A 15,990-nucleotide genomic window follows, 5' to 3' on the forward strand; every position below is an offset into this window, starting at 1 on the left:
GGTGTACAAAATATTAAGAGGAATAGATAGACAGCCAGCGCCTCCTTCCCAGGGCATCAATGCTCAATACAAGAGGGCATGGCTTTAAAGTAATGGGTGGGAAGTTCAAGGGAGATATCAGAGGAAGGTTTTTTTTACCCAGAGAGTGGTTGGGGCATGGAATGCGCTGCCTGGGGTGGTGGTGGAGGCAGGTACATTGGTCAAATTCAAGAGATTACTAGATAAGCATATGGAGGAATTTATTTAAATAGAGGGATATGTGGGAGGAAGGGGTTAGGTAGTCCTAGGCGAGGTTTAAAGGTCAGCACGACATTGTGGGCCGAAGGGCCTATATTGTGCTGTACTGTTCTATGATTCTATGATCCCCTCTGCTCGCCCTATCCCTCCCCCTCTCAATGCAACTTTTCTCTCTCTCTCTCCCCCGATTCCGACGAAGGGCTTTTGACCCGAGACCCAGTAACTCTGTTTCTCTCCCCACAGATGCTGCTTGACCTACTGGGGAGTTTCCAGCATTTTCTGTTTTTATTTCAGATTTCCAGCTCCTGTCGTTCGTTGCTTCCCAGTCACGGATTTTCACCACTGCAGGCAGGTGAGCTGTTGTTTCTCTCACAGTGCAGCAGTGATCAGGTCCAGCAAGCCGTTCACTGGCTGCCCAGCTCTGTGGCACACGTTCTGTAGATGACCTTGGGATGGAACACGGCTCCTCCCCAAGGGCTGATGGTCTCTCTTGATTGCTTCCTACCTGACATAAGAACATAAGAAATAGGAGCAGGGGAAGGACATCTGGCCTGTCGAGCCTGCTCCACCATTCAATAAGATCATAGCTGATCTGGCCGTGGACTCAGATCCACCTACCTGCCTTTTCCCCATAACCCTTAATTCCCCTACTATGCAAAGGTCTAACTAACTGTGTCTTAACTATATTTAATGAGGCAGCCTCTACTGCTTCCCTGGGCAGAGAATTCCACAGATTCACTACTCTCTGGAAAAAGCAGTTTCTCCTCATCTCCGTCCTAAATCTACTCCCACGAATCTTGAGGCTATGTCCCCAAGTTCTAGTCTCACCTGCCAGTGAAAATAACCTTCCTGCCTCTATTTTGTCTATCCCTTTCATAATTGTATATGCTTCTAGAAGGTCCCCTCTCATCCTTCTGAATTCCAGTGAGTATAGTCCCAGGTGACTCAATCTCTCCTCATAGGCTAACCCCCTCTTCTCCAGAATCAACCAGGTGAACCTCCTCTGAACCACCTCCAAAGCCAGTATATCTTTCCTCAGGTAAGGAGACCAGAACTACACGCAGTACTCCAGGTGCAGCCTCACCAGTACCCTATACAGTTGCAGCATAACCTCCCTGCTCTTGAATTCAATCCCTCCAGCAATGAAGGCCAACATGCCATTTGCCTTCTTGATAACCTGCTGCGCCTGCAAACCAACCTTTTACGATTCATGTACAAGCAGTCCCAAGTCCCTCTGCACAACAGCATGCTGCAATCTTTCACCACTTAAATAATAATCTGATCTATTTTTCCTTCCAAAGTGGATGACCTCGCATTTACCAATGTTGTGCTCCATCTGCCAGACCCTTGCCCACTCACTTAACCTATCTATATCTCTCTGCAGACTCTCTGCATCCTCTGCACAACTTGCTTTTCCACTCAATTTAGTGTCATCAGCAAACTGAGAATTGTTACACTCGGCCCCCTCTTCCAAATTGTTAATGTATATCGTGAACAGTTGTGGGCCCAGCACCGACCCCTGCGGCACCCCGCTCACCACTGATTGCCAACCAGAGAAACACCCATTTAATCAACTCTCTGCTTTCTATTGGCTAACCAATCCTCTATCCATGCTAAAACATTACCCCCAACTCCATGCATCCTTATCTTATGGAGAAGTCTTTTATGTGGCACCTTATTGAATGCCTTCTGGAAATCCAAGTATACAACATCCACCTGTTCCCCTCTGTCCACTGCGCTCATTATATCTTCAAAGAGCTCTAGTAAGTTTGTCAAACATGACCTACCTTCCTGAATCCATGTTTTGTCTGCTAGATGGAACCACTATTATCCGGATGTTGCTATTTCTTCCTTAATGATAGCTTCAAGCATTTTCCTGACTACAGATGTTAAGCTAACTGGCCTATAGTTACCTGCTTTTTCCCTACATCTTTTTTTTAAACAGTGGGGTGACATTCCCTGTCCTCCAATCCGCCGCGACCTGCCCAGAGTCCAGAGAATTTTAGTAAGTTATCACAAACTGACATAAGTTTGGCCACCAAAATCTGGGTCCTTGCAGCAAACCCTGCGATGGGAGCTGACACATCTTACACTGGAGATTTTTCCTCACCATTTGGGCAGGATGAGAGAGAGCGAGAGAGAGATAGAGAGAGAGAGAGATAGAGAGAGAGAGAGATAGAGAGAGAGAGAGATAGAGAGAGAGAGAGAGAGAGAGATAGAGAGAGATAGAGAGAGATAGAGGGAGAGAGAGAGAGAGAGAGAGAGATAGAGAGAGATAGAGAGAGATAGAGAGAGATAGAGAGAGATAGAGAGAGATAGAGAGAGAGAGAGATAGATAGAGAGAGATAGAGAGATAGATAGAGAGAGATAGAGAGAGAGATAGAGAGAGAGATAGAGAGAGAGATAGAGAGAGAGATAGAGAGAGAGATAGAGAGAGAGATAGAGAGAGAGATAGAGAGAGAGATAGAGAGAGAGAGAGAGAGAGAGAGAGAGAGAGAGAGAGAGAGAGAGAGAGAGAGAGATAGAGATAGAGATAGAGATAGAGATAGAGATAGAGATAGAGATAGATAGAGAGAGATAGAGAGAGAGAGAGAGAGAGAGAGAGAGAGAGAGAGAGAGAGAGAGAGAGAGAGAGAGAGAGAGAGAGAGAGAGAGAGAGAGAGAGATAGATAGATAGATAGATAGATAGATAGATAGATAGATAGATAGATAGATAGATAGATAGATAGATATTGGCCTTGTTTGGCCAGCAAGTGCTGGCTCCCAGTTCCACTGGGAAAAGCCTTATTGAATGGTCCAGCTCAGCAGTTAAGCAGTTGATATCCCATGGGAAGGGTCAGTTGATATCCCATGGGAAGGGTCAGGGAAGCGGATGTCCAGGGGAAGAGGAGTGGGAGAACACCAGCACTCCGGCGGCAACAGGCTCTGCCGTACACTCACCCATGGAGCACTCGTCGATGTCCTGCTTGCACGAGGGTCCCGCGAAGCCCACAGGACACTGACACATGGCCTGACCCGTCAGGGGGTTCATCTCACACACAGCGCTCTCGTGACAAGGGTCATTGACACAGGGGTCATCCAGGTGACACATCAGTCCTAGGAAAAAGACAGGAGCGTAGTTGAACAACGGGTGGCGACGGCTATGGGTGGGTGGGGGTGCGAGAGGGGGGAGGGGAGGGAGGTACAACGGGTGGGAGAAGAAGGAAGGATGGGGAGGAGGGAGGTTTGGGGGGAAGGAAGGATGGGGTAGAGGAGGGATTAAAGGGAGGGATATGATATACGATAAGATTTCTTTATTAGTCACATGTACATTGAAACACGCAATGAAATGCATCTTTTTTGCATAGTGTGTTCTGTGGGCAGCCCGCAAGTGTCGCCACACTTCCGGCGCCAACATAGCACGCCCACAACTTCCTAACCCGTACGTCTTTGGAATGTGGGAGGAAACCGGAGCACCCGGAGGAAACCCACGCAGACACGGGGAGAACGTACAAACTCCTTACAGACTAGAGAGAGGAGGATGGAGGAGGGAGGGAGCGAGGGAGGGAGTGGGGTAGGCAGATGTGATGGACTTTCACTTTCCAGGGCCCAAGAAGGCTTATTGCTAACCTCAGTTTTTCAGCTGAGCAGCGCTACAGGTCCAAAGGTCAAGAAGTGGTTGCTCATTGAGCTAAAATCCCTTTTGCAAAACCAGCAGAAATTGTCCAAGGCTCAAGGTGTCTGTTGTTTGCTAAGCTGAACTTCCAACCAATATTCCCAGCTCAGCCTCTTAACATAAACAGGAGAACAATGGGGTCCTCATTTACTGAATTAAACCTGGGATGGAAATGAGGTTGAAAAAAACATCACAGGCCAAAGATGTCAACTCAGTGAGAAAACAGTATAAATGTCAGAAAGCAGCCAGGGTCAGGGGATTGACAGAGAGAAGGGGTTACAGAAAGAAGACCTAGGATTCATTCCTCAGCCTTTGGTGTTTGTGACAGATGACCTGTTCGTCTGCAACTTGTTGGTCTGACATTTTAGCCTGTAAAAATTGTACTTGTGTTTGGAAATCCTTAGCAAGTCGTTTTTATTTGTACGGATTTCCACAGGACCCTCGTGCAAGCCATTTCTAAGTAATTTAGTTAGAATTAAACATGTCTCACTTAAAATAAAATAGTGTTTAGACTGCTTCGTTAGCTGGAAGTATCTTCTCCTTGGTTGGGAGGGGGACCCACCACTCGAAATAGTGATTATTAACAGCTAGACCTTCCCGCAGAGACTAAAGTAGTGAAGTAAAGTGGTCCTTGAAGTGTAGGTTGAATTAGTAATAAAATCCCTACAGTGAGGATACTCGTGGATACTTGTGCCAGATAGTCCTGACTTAAGTTTAGAGCTCTCGGGCGGTACACTCAATATCATCAGAGAGAGGAGGGGGGGTTGAGGGAGAGTGGGGGGGCGGTTGAGGGAGAGTGGGGGGGAGGGTGAGAAAGGGGAGAGGGAGGGGAGAGAGGAGGAGGGAGAGAGAGGAGGGGGTGAGAGAGAGGAGGGGGTGAGGGGAGGGGAGGGGGTGAGGGGAGGGGAGGGGGAGGGAGCGGAGAGAGGGAGGGAGAGAAGGAGGGGGAGAGTCAGAGGTAGGAGGGGAGGGAGGGGGTGAAAGAGAGGGGGGGTGAGAGAGGAGGGGGGGAGACGGATGAGGAAGAAAGGAAGAGGGGGAGACGGGAGAAACGGGGTGAGGGAGGGGAGAGAGGGGGAGAGAGATGGGGTGAGGGAGGGGAGTGGGAGGAGGGGGAGAGAGGGGAAAAGGAGGGAGGTGGGAGGGGGAGAGAGAGGAGGGGGAGGGGGAGAGAGAGGAGGGGGGAGGGGGAGAGAGAGGAGGGGGGAGGGGGAGAGAGAGGAGGGGGGAGGGGGAGAGAGAGGAGGGGGGAGGGGGAGAGAGAGGAGGGGGGAGGGGGAGAGAGAGGAGGGGGGAGGGGGAGAGAGAGGAGGGGGGAGGGGGAGAGAGAGGAGGGGGGAGGGGGAGAGAGAGGAGGGGGGAGGGGGAGAGAGAGGAGGGGGGAGGGGGAGAGAGAGGAGGGGGAGGGGGAGAGAGAGGAGGGGGAGGGGGAGAGAGAGGAGGGGGAGGGGGAGACAGGGGAGGGAGAGTGGGAGTATGAAGGGGGGGAGGGAGAGAGGTTGGAGAGAAGGAATGAAACAAGGAAGGATGCTGAAGTCCGCAAGAAACTGCAGAGAGTTGTGGACACAGCTCAGCGCATCACGGAAACCAGCCTCCCCTCCATGGACTCTTGTCTATAGTTCTGGGATAGAAGCCAACATAACCAAAGACCCCCCCCACCCGAGACATCCTCCCTCCTCCCCCAGCCCATCAGGCAGAAGGTACCAAACCTGAGAACACGTAACACCATGTCAAGGACGGCTTCTATCCCCCTGTTATTAAGACCCTTGTACGACAAGATGGAGTCTTGACCTCATGATCTACCTTGACGTGGCCCTTGCACCTTATTGTCTGCCTGAACTGCACTTTCTCTGTAACTGTGACACTTTATTCTGCACTCTGTCATTGCTTTTCGCTTTGTACTATCTTGATGTGCTGATGTTTGGAATGATCTGTCTGGATGCCACACAAAACCAAGTTTTCCACTGTACCTCTGTACACGTGACCATAATAAACCAATTACCAATCAGATGAGCACAACATCGGCCCGTTCGTTATACGAGGGGAACACAGGGTCCCTCAGCACCCACAGACCCACAGAGAACCTTCATCCGTTCATGGGAAACTCTCGCCCTCGGAGCTCCTGAATTCCCCCTGACGTCCCCACCGACCCCTGACCCCAGTGTGACTTTACCTTGCCGACCCCTGACCCCACCGACCTGAACCCACTGACCCCTGATCTTACTGTGACCTTTACCAGCCGACCTCTGACACTATTGCGACCCTTACCTGACAACCCCTAACCCCACCATAACCTTTACCCACTGACCCCACCGCAACCTTCACCTGCTGACCCGACCCCAGCGTGACCATAACCCACAGAACCGACTCCACTGTGACCTTAACTCACACCCGACCCCACTGTGACCTTACCCTGCTGATCCCCGACCCCATTGTGACCTTTACCCCACTGACCCCGACCTCGTGACATTATCCCACTGACCTGATCCTACCACAACCGCACCCTACCAATCCCTGACCCCACCCACCCCTGACCCCGTGACCTTAGCCACCAACCTCTGACCCCACCGTGACTTGACCCTGCCAATCCCTGACCCCTGTGACCTTACCCCACCAACCCCTGACCCCACCAAATGGACATCTCGGTGCCCCTCACTCACCTTTCTTTCCCGGGGGGCACTCACACACGAAGTTGGCCACCTTGTCGTGGCAGGTGGCGCCCTGGGAGCAGGATGTCTCGGTGCAGTCGTTGTCGTTCTCGCTGCAGTCGATGCCCGACCAGCCGTTGACACAGATGCAGTTGAAGCCTCCGTCCTGGTTGGAGCAGGTTCCCCCGTTCTGGCACAGGTTGGGCCACAGCTGGCACTCGTCCACGTCCTCCGTGCAGTGCGGACCTGCGGGTAGAGGAGAGCTGAGAGGTGACGTCCGTCCAGTGGTCAACCCCTGACCCTCCATGTCGCCAGCTGCTGCTCCCGTGGGCAGGCTCTGCTGACGGACACCCCGCCTACTGTCCAAACCCAATGTCACCCTCTCCCGCTAACCCCCGACCTCATCCCCACCCTCAGCACTCCAGAGCTCTCCCTGATATCCCTCCAACCCCTGACCCACTGTAACCGTATCCCACCAAACAATGAACTCATTCTGACATCTCATGGTGATCTTACCCCCTCTCCCTTTAACCCACCGCAACCTTACCCCGATGCCTGACCCCACCGCAACCTTACCCCGCCAACCCGACTCCACAATGACCTTACCCCTCCGATGCCTGACCCAACTGCGACCTTACCCTGCCAATGCCTGACCCCACTGCAACCTTATCCTGCCAAACCCTGACCCCACTACGACCCTACCCCTCCAACCCCTGACCCCACCGTGATCTTACCCCTCCAAACCCTGACCCCATCGTGACCTTATCCCTCCAACCCGACCCAACCACGACCTTACCTCACCAAACCCTGACCCCACCGCGACTTTACCCCACCAACCCCTGATCCTACTGTGACCTTACCCCACCAACCCCTGACCTCACTACGACCTTACTCCACCAACCCCTGACCCACTGTGACCTCACGCTACCAAACCATGAACACATTCTGACCTCATCCCTCCAGCCCTTGAACCCATGGTGACCTCATTCCCCTAAACCTTGAACCCATGGTGACCTAATCCCCCGAATCCTTAGCCACCCTTCCCCGGAGCGTGCACCCCCCACCCCCACCCCAGAGCTGGGCGCTCTGCTGGGATAGCTCAGGAGCTGTTGAGACAGTGGGAGGTCCTCACCGGTCCACGCCGAGGGGCACTTGCAGTCATAGGTGCCAATCCTGTCCACACAGGTCCCTCCCTTCTGACACTGGTGACCCAGGCAGTCATCGATGTTCACCTCGCAGAACCTGCCCGTGAAACCTGCGGCAAAACAGGCGTTGAAATGTTGGGGAAGTGACACCCCACACCATTCCCGACCTGGTCCCTTGGTCTGTCCACCACACCCGCCTTGGCTGCCCAAACATCGAGGGAATGCTGCACCACTGGGAGTGGGTGCTGCCTTTGGAACGCGATGTGACCCCAAAGACCTCTCTGGGATGGACGTGGACACTGCCACTCCCTCATTCGGCGTAACTCCCCTGACCCGGCCACCGTGCTCATTATCTCATTGATGTTTGTGGGAGCTTGCTGTGCACAGATTGTACAAACGTGACAGCGTTTCAAAAGCATTTTGTTGGCTGTAAGATGCATTGGGATAACGTGAGGTCACGAGAGGAACTTTGAGTTGGCTCCCTAAGGCTGTACCTCTGAAAGCAGCCTGACCTTCCCATTCCAATGCCCAGGAACTCCATGAAGGTGGGGGCAGAGTGGCGGTGTAGGGTGGGGGGGGGATGTTGTGCTGGGGTCAGGGGTCTCCTTCCTCAAGACGCTACAAGAGTCAAGACTCCTTGCTCAAATTATCTGGGACCCAAGGGAGATGACACTTAGGAAACGGTGCACAGGTCTGGTCTCCGACTAAGGAAGGAGATGCTTGAGATCGAAGGAGAACAGTTCTCCTGACTGGGTCCGGGGTTGGAGGTTGTCCTCTGAGAACAGACTAAGCAGATTGGGCCTACACTCTCTTGACTTCAGAAGAACAAGAGCTGATCTCGTTGAAAATTGAGGAATTCTTACAGGGCTCAAGATGGTGGGAACAGGGAGGAATGTTCCCTGGCTGAGTTGCCCAGAACAAGGGGTCACATAAGGCGTCAGTCATTCAGGACAGAAATGAGAAGTAATTTCTTCATCTTGAGGGTGGTGAATCTTTGAAATTTTCTGCCCAAGGGGTGCTGTGGAGCCTCAGGCATTGAGTATATTCAAGACAGAGATTGGTTTTTGGATTTTCAGAACATAGGGAGTTAGTGTAGGGGCGTGGCATTGAGGTAGATCATCGGTGATCTGACTGAATGCTGGAGCAGGTCCAAGAGCAATTTCTTATGTGCCCTATGTCACTGTCTGGGGCTCGACACACACAGGGAGCACAGACCTTTAGTGTAACTCTATTACAGTGCCAGTGACCCGGGTTCAATTCTGGCCACTGTCTGTAAGGAGTTTGTATGTTCTCCCCGTGTCTGCGTGGGTTTCCTCCAGGTGCTCCAGTTTCCTGCCACATTCCAAAGACGTACGGGTTAGGAAGTTGTGGGCATGCTATGTTGGCACCGGAAGCGTGGCGACGCTTGCGGACTGCCCCCAGAACACTCAACACAAAAGATGCATTTCACTGTGTGTTTCAATGTACATGTGACTGATAAAGAAATTTCATCTTACAATGGCAGTAAATCAGCACCAACTCCTCGAGACTAAAGCAAAACACTGGGGATAGGAAATAAAAACAAAAGAATGCAGGAAACACTCAACAGGTCAGGCAGCAGCTGTGGGGAGAGAAGCAGTCACATACAAGTTAATGAACACTCATCACAACTGCTTGACATGTCCCGTTTTCCAAGTGTGATTGAAGGCGGCCATCTTGGCTTAATACAACACAGGAGGAAGCCATTTGGCCCAACTCATCCATGCCAGCTCTCAGCAGGGCAAATCCCTGCATCTCCCTCTCTCACATGCCCAGCAACTCCCCTGTCAATTCTATTTGCTACACTGAGGGGGGTAATTTAGAATTAACCCACCGACCCGCACGTCCTTGGGAAACCTACGCGGTCACAGGGAGAACATGCAAATTGCGCACACAGACAGTGCCAGAGGTCGGGATCGAACCGGGGTTGCTGGAGCTGGGAGACAGTGGCTCTACCCACTGTACCACCGTGCCACCTGAAGCATGGCCGCTGTTCCTTTCTACACTCACACAGCTCGAGCAACAGCATCGTTTTCTGCTTTTATGTGAAATCCCAGCGACATACATATCAGGGCGAGGCCATTCGTCCAGTTGAACTGCTGCAAGCTTCTCAGAGTGATCCAGTCACCCAGCTCCCCTTCCTCCACACCCATTGGGAACATTATTCCCTCCGAGGCATCCATGCCGGAGGCGGAGAGGAGTCAGCTCGAATGTCCGCGGCGGGGATACATGATGAAGCCCCGCTCGAAGCGATGGCTTCCCACAAGGTCATCACCTTCTCCCCCTCGCCAAAGGTTTCAACTGTAAAATGCAGGGAATGGATTCTGCAGCAGGAGGAGGTCAGCCTGTGCTCCGCATGGGTTTCCCCTGCCTGCTCCAGTTTCTTCCCACATCCCAGAGGCATGCGGGTTACTTGTGGGCTGCACATTACCCCTGACTTGAAGGTGAGTCATGGACTCTGGGGGCAGTTGATGGGGATGTGTAAGACACAGTTGGTCACAGGGAGATAAGTGGGGCAATGGGATTCAGAGACTGCTCTGAGAGCTGGCACAGACTCAATGGGTTGAATGGCCTCCTTCTATGAGATAATGTGAAAGGTGGGGGTGGGGTGGGGTGGGGTGGGATACCCCAATGGAGCCTCACCCAGACAACAGGAAGGGCTGTTTCATGGTAATGCCAAACTCCCTCCAAAGTGATGTGGGTGAGGTGAACATCCCACCCTCCATATACCCCTCAATCACACTGACCCACTACACATACCGCACGGACACTGCATCACCCCCTACACTTACCCCCTTGGACACTGTGACCCCCTACACATACCCCACCCACACTCTGACCCCCTACACATACCCCTCGGACACTCTGACCCCCTACACATACCCTGACCACACTGCAACCCCCTACACACACCCCACCCACACTGTGACACCCTACACATATCCCACCTATACTGTGACCCCCTACACATACCCCACCCACACTGTGTGACCCCCTGGTCCCAGTGAACTTCCCACAGCTCCTGTCTAACAAAGTCATCATTTGCCCTCGCCCAGCTTCGTCCTTTCTCAGACGTCTAGACATTCGTAACTCTCTCAAATCCAGTCACCTGTCCGGGCTCATTTCCCAAAACAGGGTCCAGTACGGTCCCTTCCCCCAGTTGGATGATTCACAGACCGTTTCAAGAAACTCTTGAACACACTGAGGAACCTCTGCCCCATACCAGGCTCTTGCACTCAGGAAAATCCCAGTCAATATTGGGGAAGTTAAGTCACCCACTACGACACTGACTCCCTACACACACTCCCTGTCGCTGCTCTGCCTTCCAAGGTTCTGGCATCGAACATGCTTTTCGAGGACTGTGGTCCCTCCCTGTCTCCCCACTTTATGCTTCAGTGTTTCCCCCCGGAGTAGATCCATTTCCCACCCGCCCTCTCCTTCTCTCCGCAGCAGACCAGATCCGGCTGCGACCCCAGACCCGGAGTCTCTCCCATCGCTGGAGCCCGTGTGGGGGGACCTGGGGTTGCCGGGACAGGTGTGGTTAACGGGGCGGGACCTTACCTGGGAGGCAGGCGCAGCGGTAGACGGCGGCCGCCCTCGGGATGCAGCTCCCTCCGTTGAGGCAGGAGGAGGGGAAGCAGGAACTGGTGGGCACCTCGCAGTTGGCACCGGTGTAGGCGGGCGGGCAGGCGCAGCGGTAGGTGCCGGGCAGGTTGACGCAGGTGGCCCCGTTCCGACAGGGACCATCGCCGGCCAGGGCGCACTCGTCCACGTCTAGCTCGCACACCTGGCCCTGGAACCCCCGGCCACACTGGCAGGTGAAGTGGTCCCTTGTGTTGAGGCAGCGCCCACCGTTGGTGCAAGGGTTGGCAGCGCATAGGTCCGCCAGCTGGCACCGCTGTCCTGTGGGGGCAGAGGTCACTGTTGATGGCATCATAACCCCAGCTAACCTTTGCTCTTGCCCCCACCCGACCCTCTACCCCACCGCTAACCGCGCTCCCCCTCCCCCGTCTCTCCACAGCTGGCACCGCTGTCCTGTGGGGGCACAGGTCACTGTTAGTGGCATCGTAACCCCCGCTAACCGCTCTCCCCCCACCATCCTCTACCCAGCTGCCCCCACCCTCTCAACAACTGGTTCCCCCCTCCCTCCGCTATCTGCTCTCCCCTCCACTGCCTCCCCACAGCTGGCTCACTGCTGTCCTGTGGGTCAGAAGACACTGTGGGTAACATGTCAGCCCACCCCCCCCCCACGCTAACCTTTGCCGTTCCCCTCCCCAGCTGTCTCACTGCAGTGTGCCCACCTCTCTCCCCAAGGCTCCTGTGGCATCACCTCCCGACCTTCCATCACCGAGGGCAGAGGGAAGAGGTCGTGTCGGCCAACACATGGGCTGAGGTCTGGGCATTTGATTTGGTGGGGGGGTGGAGGGGGTGCGGGGGGGTGAGGCGGGGTGGGGGGGTGACTCCCAATCCCGATCAAAATTCCTGTATTTTGATAGATCTGGAATTAAAATCCTGGCAATAGTTTTCGTGAAGCCACCTCCTCCCGGCTCACTCACATCTTCCTTCAGGGGGGATCGACAGGCTGATGCAGGGAGTAGGTTTCCCCTCGGGCTCGGCAGTGTGGAACCAGGGCTCACGGTCTCAGTCTGCAGTCCTGATGCGTGGAGACATTCCTTAGCTTCGGAGTCCCCTGCCCCACAGGCCTGGGTTAAGCCCAGTCACTGAGATCGTTCGCGACAGTGACCGGTTTCTGGAAGGTGAAGGGGTTCGCAGGAGGTGGGGACAGCGCGGGGAAACGCGGCTGAGGTAGCCAAGCTGCGACCTCGCTGGAGGTGGAACAGGCTGGAAGGGCCGAACAGCCTCCTCCCGCTGCTACCCCCTCACCGAGAGTCTGCCGACGTGCAAGGTTCACAGAGCTCCAAAGGTCGGGTGGGGGGAAGCTTGCCCCGACGGAGGAGTCTGGAACCAGGGCGCAGAACACCCAGCGTACAGGAGAGGTGCTCTCAGACTGAGAGAAGGAGAAATTCCTCTACTCAAGGCGGTGGGGGGATAATTCAACCCAGAGGGATAAAGGGGTAAGGGGACAGTGCTGGGAAAAGGAAGCTGAGGTGGACGAATCGGACGTGATCTTGCTGATGATAGGACAGACTCGAGGGCCCGAGTGGCCTGCCCCCACTCTGATGGTGGGAAGAAGAAGTCTGTTGTGTCCTGACTGGTCTGGACTATATGTGACTCCAGTCCCACCAACGTGGGCCACTCCTAACTGTGCCCTCGGGTCAGGGGCAGTTGGGGATGGTCAATAAATGCTGGCAGTGTCGGTGAGGTCCACATCCCAGTGACTCCCGGAAGGAACGCCACCACTTCGGGGTCAGTAACTCGGTCCAACTCCGAACGTAGTCAGAGTTCCATCACCTCACTGGACCAGACATGTTGGCCCATTCCCATCTCCCAGAACGTCACCACCTCTCCCCCACCCGCCCACCGCATCCCAACCCCACACCGACTCGGAATCGCATCAGCTCTCAGCATTGTCCGCCTGCCTTATCCACCCGCGCCGCCCCCTCCGTCCACAAGGGAGACATCCAGCAGCGGTGGGGACTCACCGTTGGCCAAAGTCTGTTGCCCACTTTGGTGGTGTTTTGGGGGCCTTGCCCTGAGGGAGATCAGGCAGGGGGGGTGGGGGTCGCGGTTGTCCGGTGGGAAGCCCCTCTCTGTACACCAGAGCCAGGTAGATGGTGGGCGCGATCGGGGCTGGTATCGGGGAGGGGGAGGGAGGGGGAGGGGAGGGAGGGGGAGAGAAGGGGAGCGAGAGGGAGGAGGGAGACGGGGAGAGGGAGGAGGGAGAGAGGGAGGGGAGAGAGGGAGAGGAGGGAGGGAGGGGGAGGAGGGAGAGAGGGGGAGGAGGAGGGAGGGAGGGAGGGGGAGGAGGAGGGAGGGAGGGAGGGGGAGGAGGAGGAGGGAGGGAGGGAGGGGGAGGAGGAGGAGGGAGGGAGGGAGGGGGAGGAGGAGGAGGGAGGGAGGGGGAGGAGGAGGAGGGAGGGAGGGGGAGGAGGAGGAGGGAGGGAGGGGGAGGAGGAGGGAGGTAGGGGGAGGAGGAGGAGGGAGGGAGGGAGGGGAGGAGGAGGAGGGAGGGAGGGGGGAGCAGGGGAGGAGGAGGAGGGAGGGAGGGGGAGGAGGAGGAGGGAGGGAGGGGGAGGAGGAGGAGGGAGGGAGGGGGAGGAGGAGGAGGGAGGGAGGGGGAGGAGGAGGAGGGAGGGAGGGGGAGGAGGAGGAGGGAGGGAGGGGGAGGAGGAGGAGGAGGGAGGGAGGGGGAGGAGGAGGAGGAGGGAGGGAGGGGGAGGAGGAGGAGGAGGGAGGGAGGGGGAGGAGGAGGAGGAGGGAGGGAGGGGGAGGAGGAGGGAGGGAGGGGGAGGAGGAGGAGGGAGGGAGGGGGAGGAGGAGGAGGGAGGGAGGGGGAGGAGGAGGAGGGAGGGAGGGGGAGGAGGAGGGAGGGAGGGGGAGGAGGAGGAGGGAGGGAGGGGGAGGAGGAGGAGGGAGGGAGGGGGAGGAGGAGGAGGAGGGGGGGAGGAGGAGGAGGGAGGGAGGGGGAGGAGGGAGGGAGGGGGAGGGGGAGGAGGGAGGGAGGGGGAGGGGGAGGAGGGAGGGAGGGGGAGGGGGAGGAGGGAGGGAGGGGGAGGGGGAGGAGGGAGGGAGGGGGAGGGGGGGGAGGGAGGGGGAGGGGGAGGAGGGAGGGAGGGGGAGGGGGAGGAGGGAGGGAGGGGGAGGAGGGAGGGAGGGGGAGAGGGAGGGGGAGGAGGGAGGGGGAGGGGGAGGAGGGAGGGGGAGGGGGAGGGGGAGGAGGGAGGGAGGGGGAGGGGGAGGAGGGAGGGAGGGGGAGGGGGAGGAGGGAGGGAGGGGGAGGGGGAGGAGGGAGGGAGGAGGAGGAGGGAGGGAGGGGGAGGAGGAGGAGGGAGGGAGGGGGAGGAGGAGGAGGAAGGAGGGAGGGGGAGGAGGAGGAGGGAGGGGGAGGAGGAGGAGGGAGGGAGGAGGAGGGAGGGGGAGGAGGTGGAGGGAGGGAGGGGGAGGAGGAGGAGGGAGGGAGGGGGAGGAGGAGGAGGGAGGGAGGGGGAGGAGGAGGAGGGAGGGAGGGGGAGGAGGAGGAGGGAGGGAGGGGGAGGAGGAGGAGGGAGGGAGGGGGAGGAGGAGGGAGGGAGGGGGGGAGGAGGAGGGAGGGAGGGGGGGAGGAGGAGGGAGGGAGGGGGGGGAGGAGGAGGGAGGGAGGGGGAGGAGGAGGAGGGAGGGAGGGGGAGGAGGAGGAGGGAGGGAGGGGGAGGAGGAGGGAGGGAGGGGGAGGAGGAGGAGGGAGGGAGGGGGAGGAGGAGGAGGGAGGAGGGGGAGGAGGGAGGGAGGGAGGGGGAGGGGGAGGGGGAGGGGAGGGGGGGGAGGGGGGGGAGGGGGGGGAGGGGGGGAGGGAGGGGAGGGGGGAGGGAGGGAGGGGGAGGGGGGGAGGGGGGAGGGGGAGGGGGGGGGAGGGGGGGGAGGGGGAGGGGGAGGGGGAGGGGGGAGGAGGAGGTCACGTACCCCGTGCTCTGAGCCCTGACCACCGGAGGCGGGGGGGGGGGGAATCTCTGGATGGAAAACCCGGGACGCCGTCTTACCTCTCCAGCCGTGGAGACAGCTGCATCTGTAGCCGGCGGCGCCGGACGCGGGCTCGCACCTCCCCCCGTGGAGGCAGGGGCTGGGCTGGCAGGGGTGCCCCGGGCCGCTCTCGCACAGCCCGCCGGTGTGCCCGGGGGGGCAGGAGCAGGAGGCGGCGGCCGAGTCGTTGCGGACGACGGGCAGGCAGGTGGCCCCGTTCTGGCAGTGGGCGCCGGGGCAGGGGTCCTCGTACTGGCACCGGTCGCCCAGGTACAGCGGCGGGCAGCTGGAAGGGAAGAGAGGGCAGCGTCAGTGGAGGTGTGAGAGCACCGGCCGACCGGCGTGGGGCGGTGTCCCGGCCGGCGCTGTGCCGAGGGAGCGCCGCCCTCCTGCTCCACGTCCCGAGAGGTCTCCCCGTCCCTCAATGACCCGACGCCTGCACTACAACACAGGGCGTTACAGGGCATGGGGTCTTGAGACGGAAGGTATTACGAGACGGAGCATTACAGGAGAGGACACTGACAGAACGTATTACAGTGCAGAAGGTATTTTGGGACAGGACATATTACACGGCACAAGGTATTACAGGACACTGAGAACATATTACAGTGCAGAAGGTATTACAGGACAGGACACTGACAGAACATATTACAGGGCACAAGGTATTACA

General features: G+C 57.2%; 1 protein-coding gene across 1 annotated transcript in view; it reads right to left on the bottom strand.

Moving 5' to 3' along the window:
* The window catches only part of LOC127585840 (neurogenic locus notch homolog protein 1-like), an 86,386-nt gene that overhangs the window by 53,531 nt on the left and 16,865 nt on the right, over positions 1 to 15,990 (bottom strand). The window contains 5 exon segments of the mRNA XM_052043540.1: positions 3,178 to 3,333; positions 6,553 to 6,786; positions 7,673 to 7,795; positions 11,265 to 11,606; positions 15,341 to 15,606. Coding sequence (XP_051899500.1) covers positions 3,178 to 3,333; positions 6,553 to 6,786; positions 7,673 to 7,795; positions 11,265 to 11,606; positions 15,341 to 15,606 — 1,121 coding nt within the window.

The sequence above is a fragment of the Pristis pectinata genome, chromosome 34, assembly GCF_009764475.1.
Source record: "Pristis pectinata isolate sPriPec2 chromosome 34, sPriPec2.1.pri, whole genome shotgun sequence".
NCBI classification, from domain to species: Eukaryota; Metazoa; Chordata; class Chondrichthyes; order Rhinopristiformes; family Pristidae; genus Pristis; species Pristis pectinata.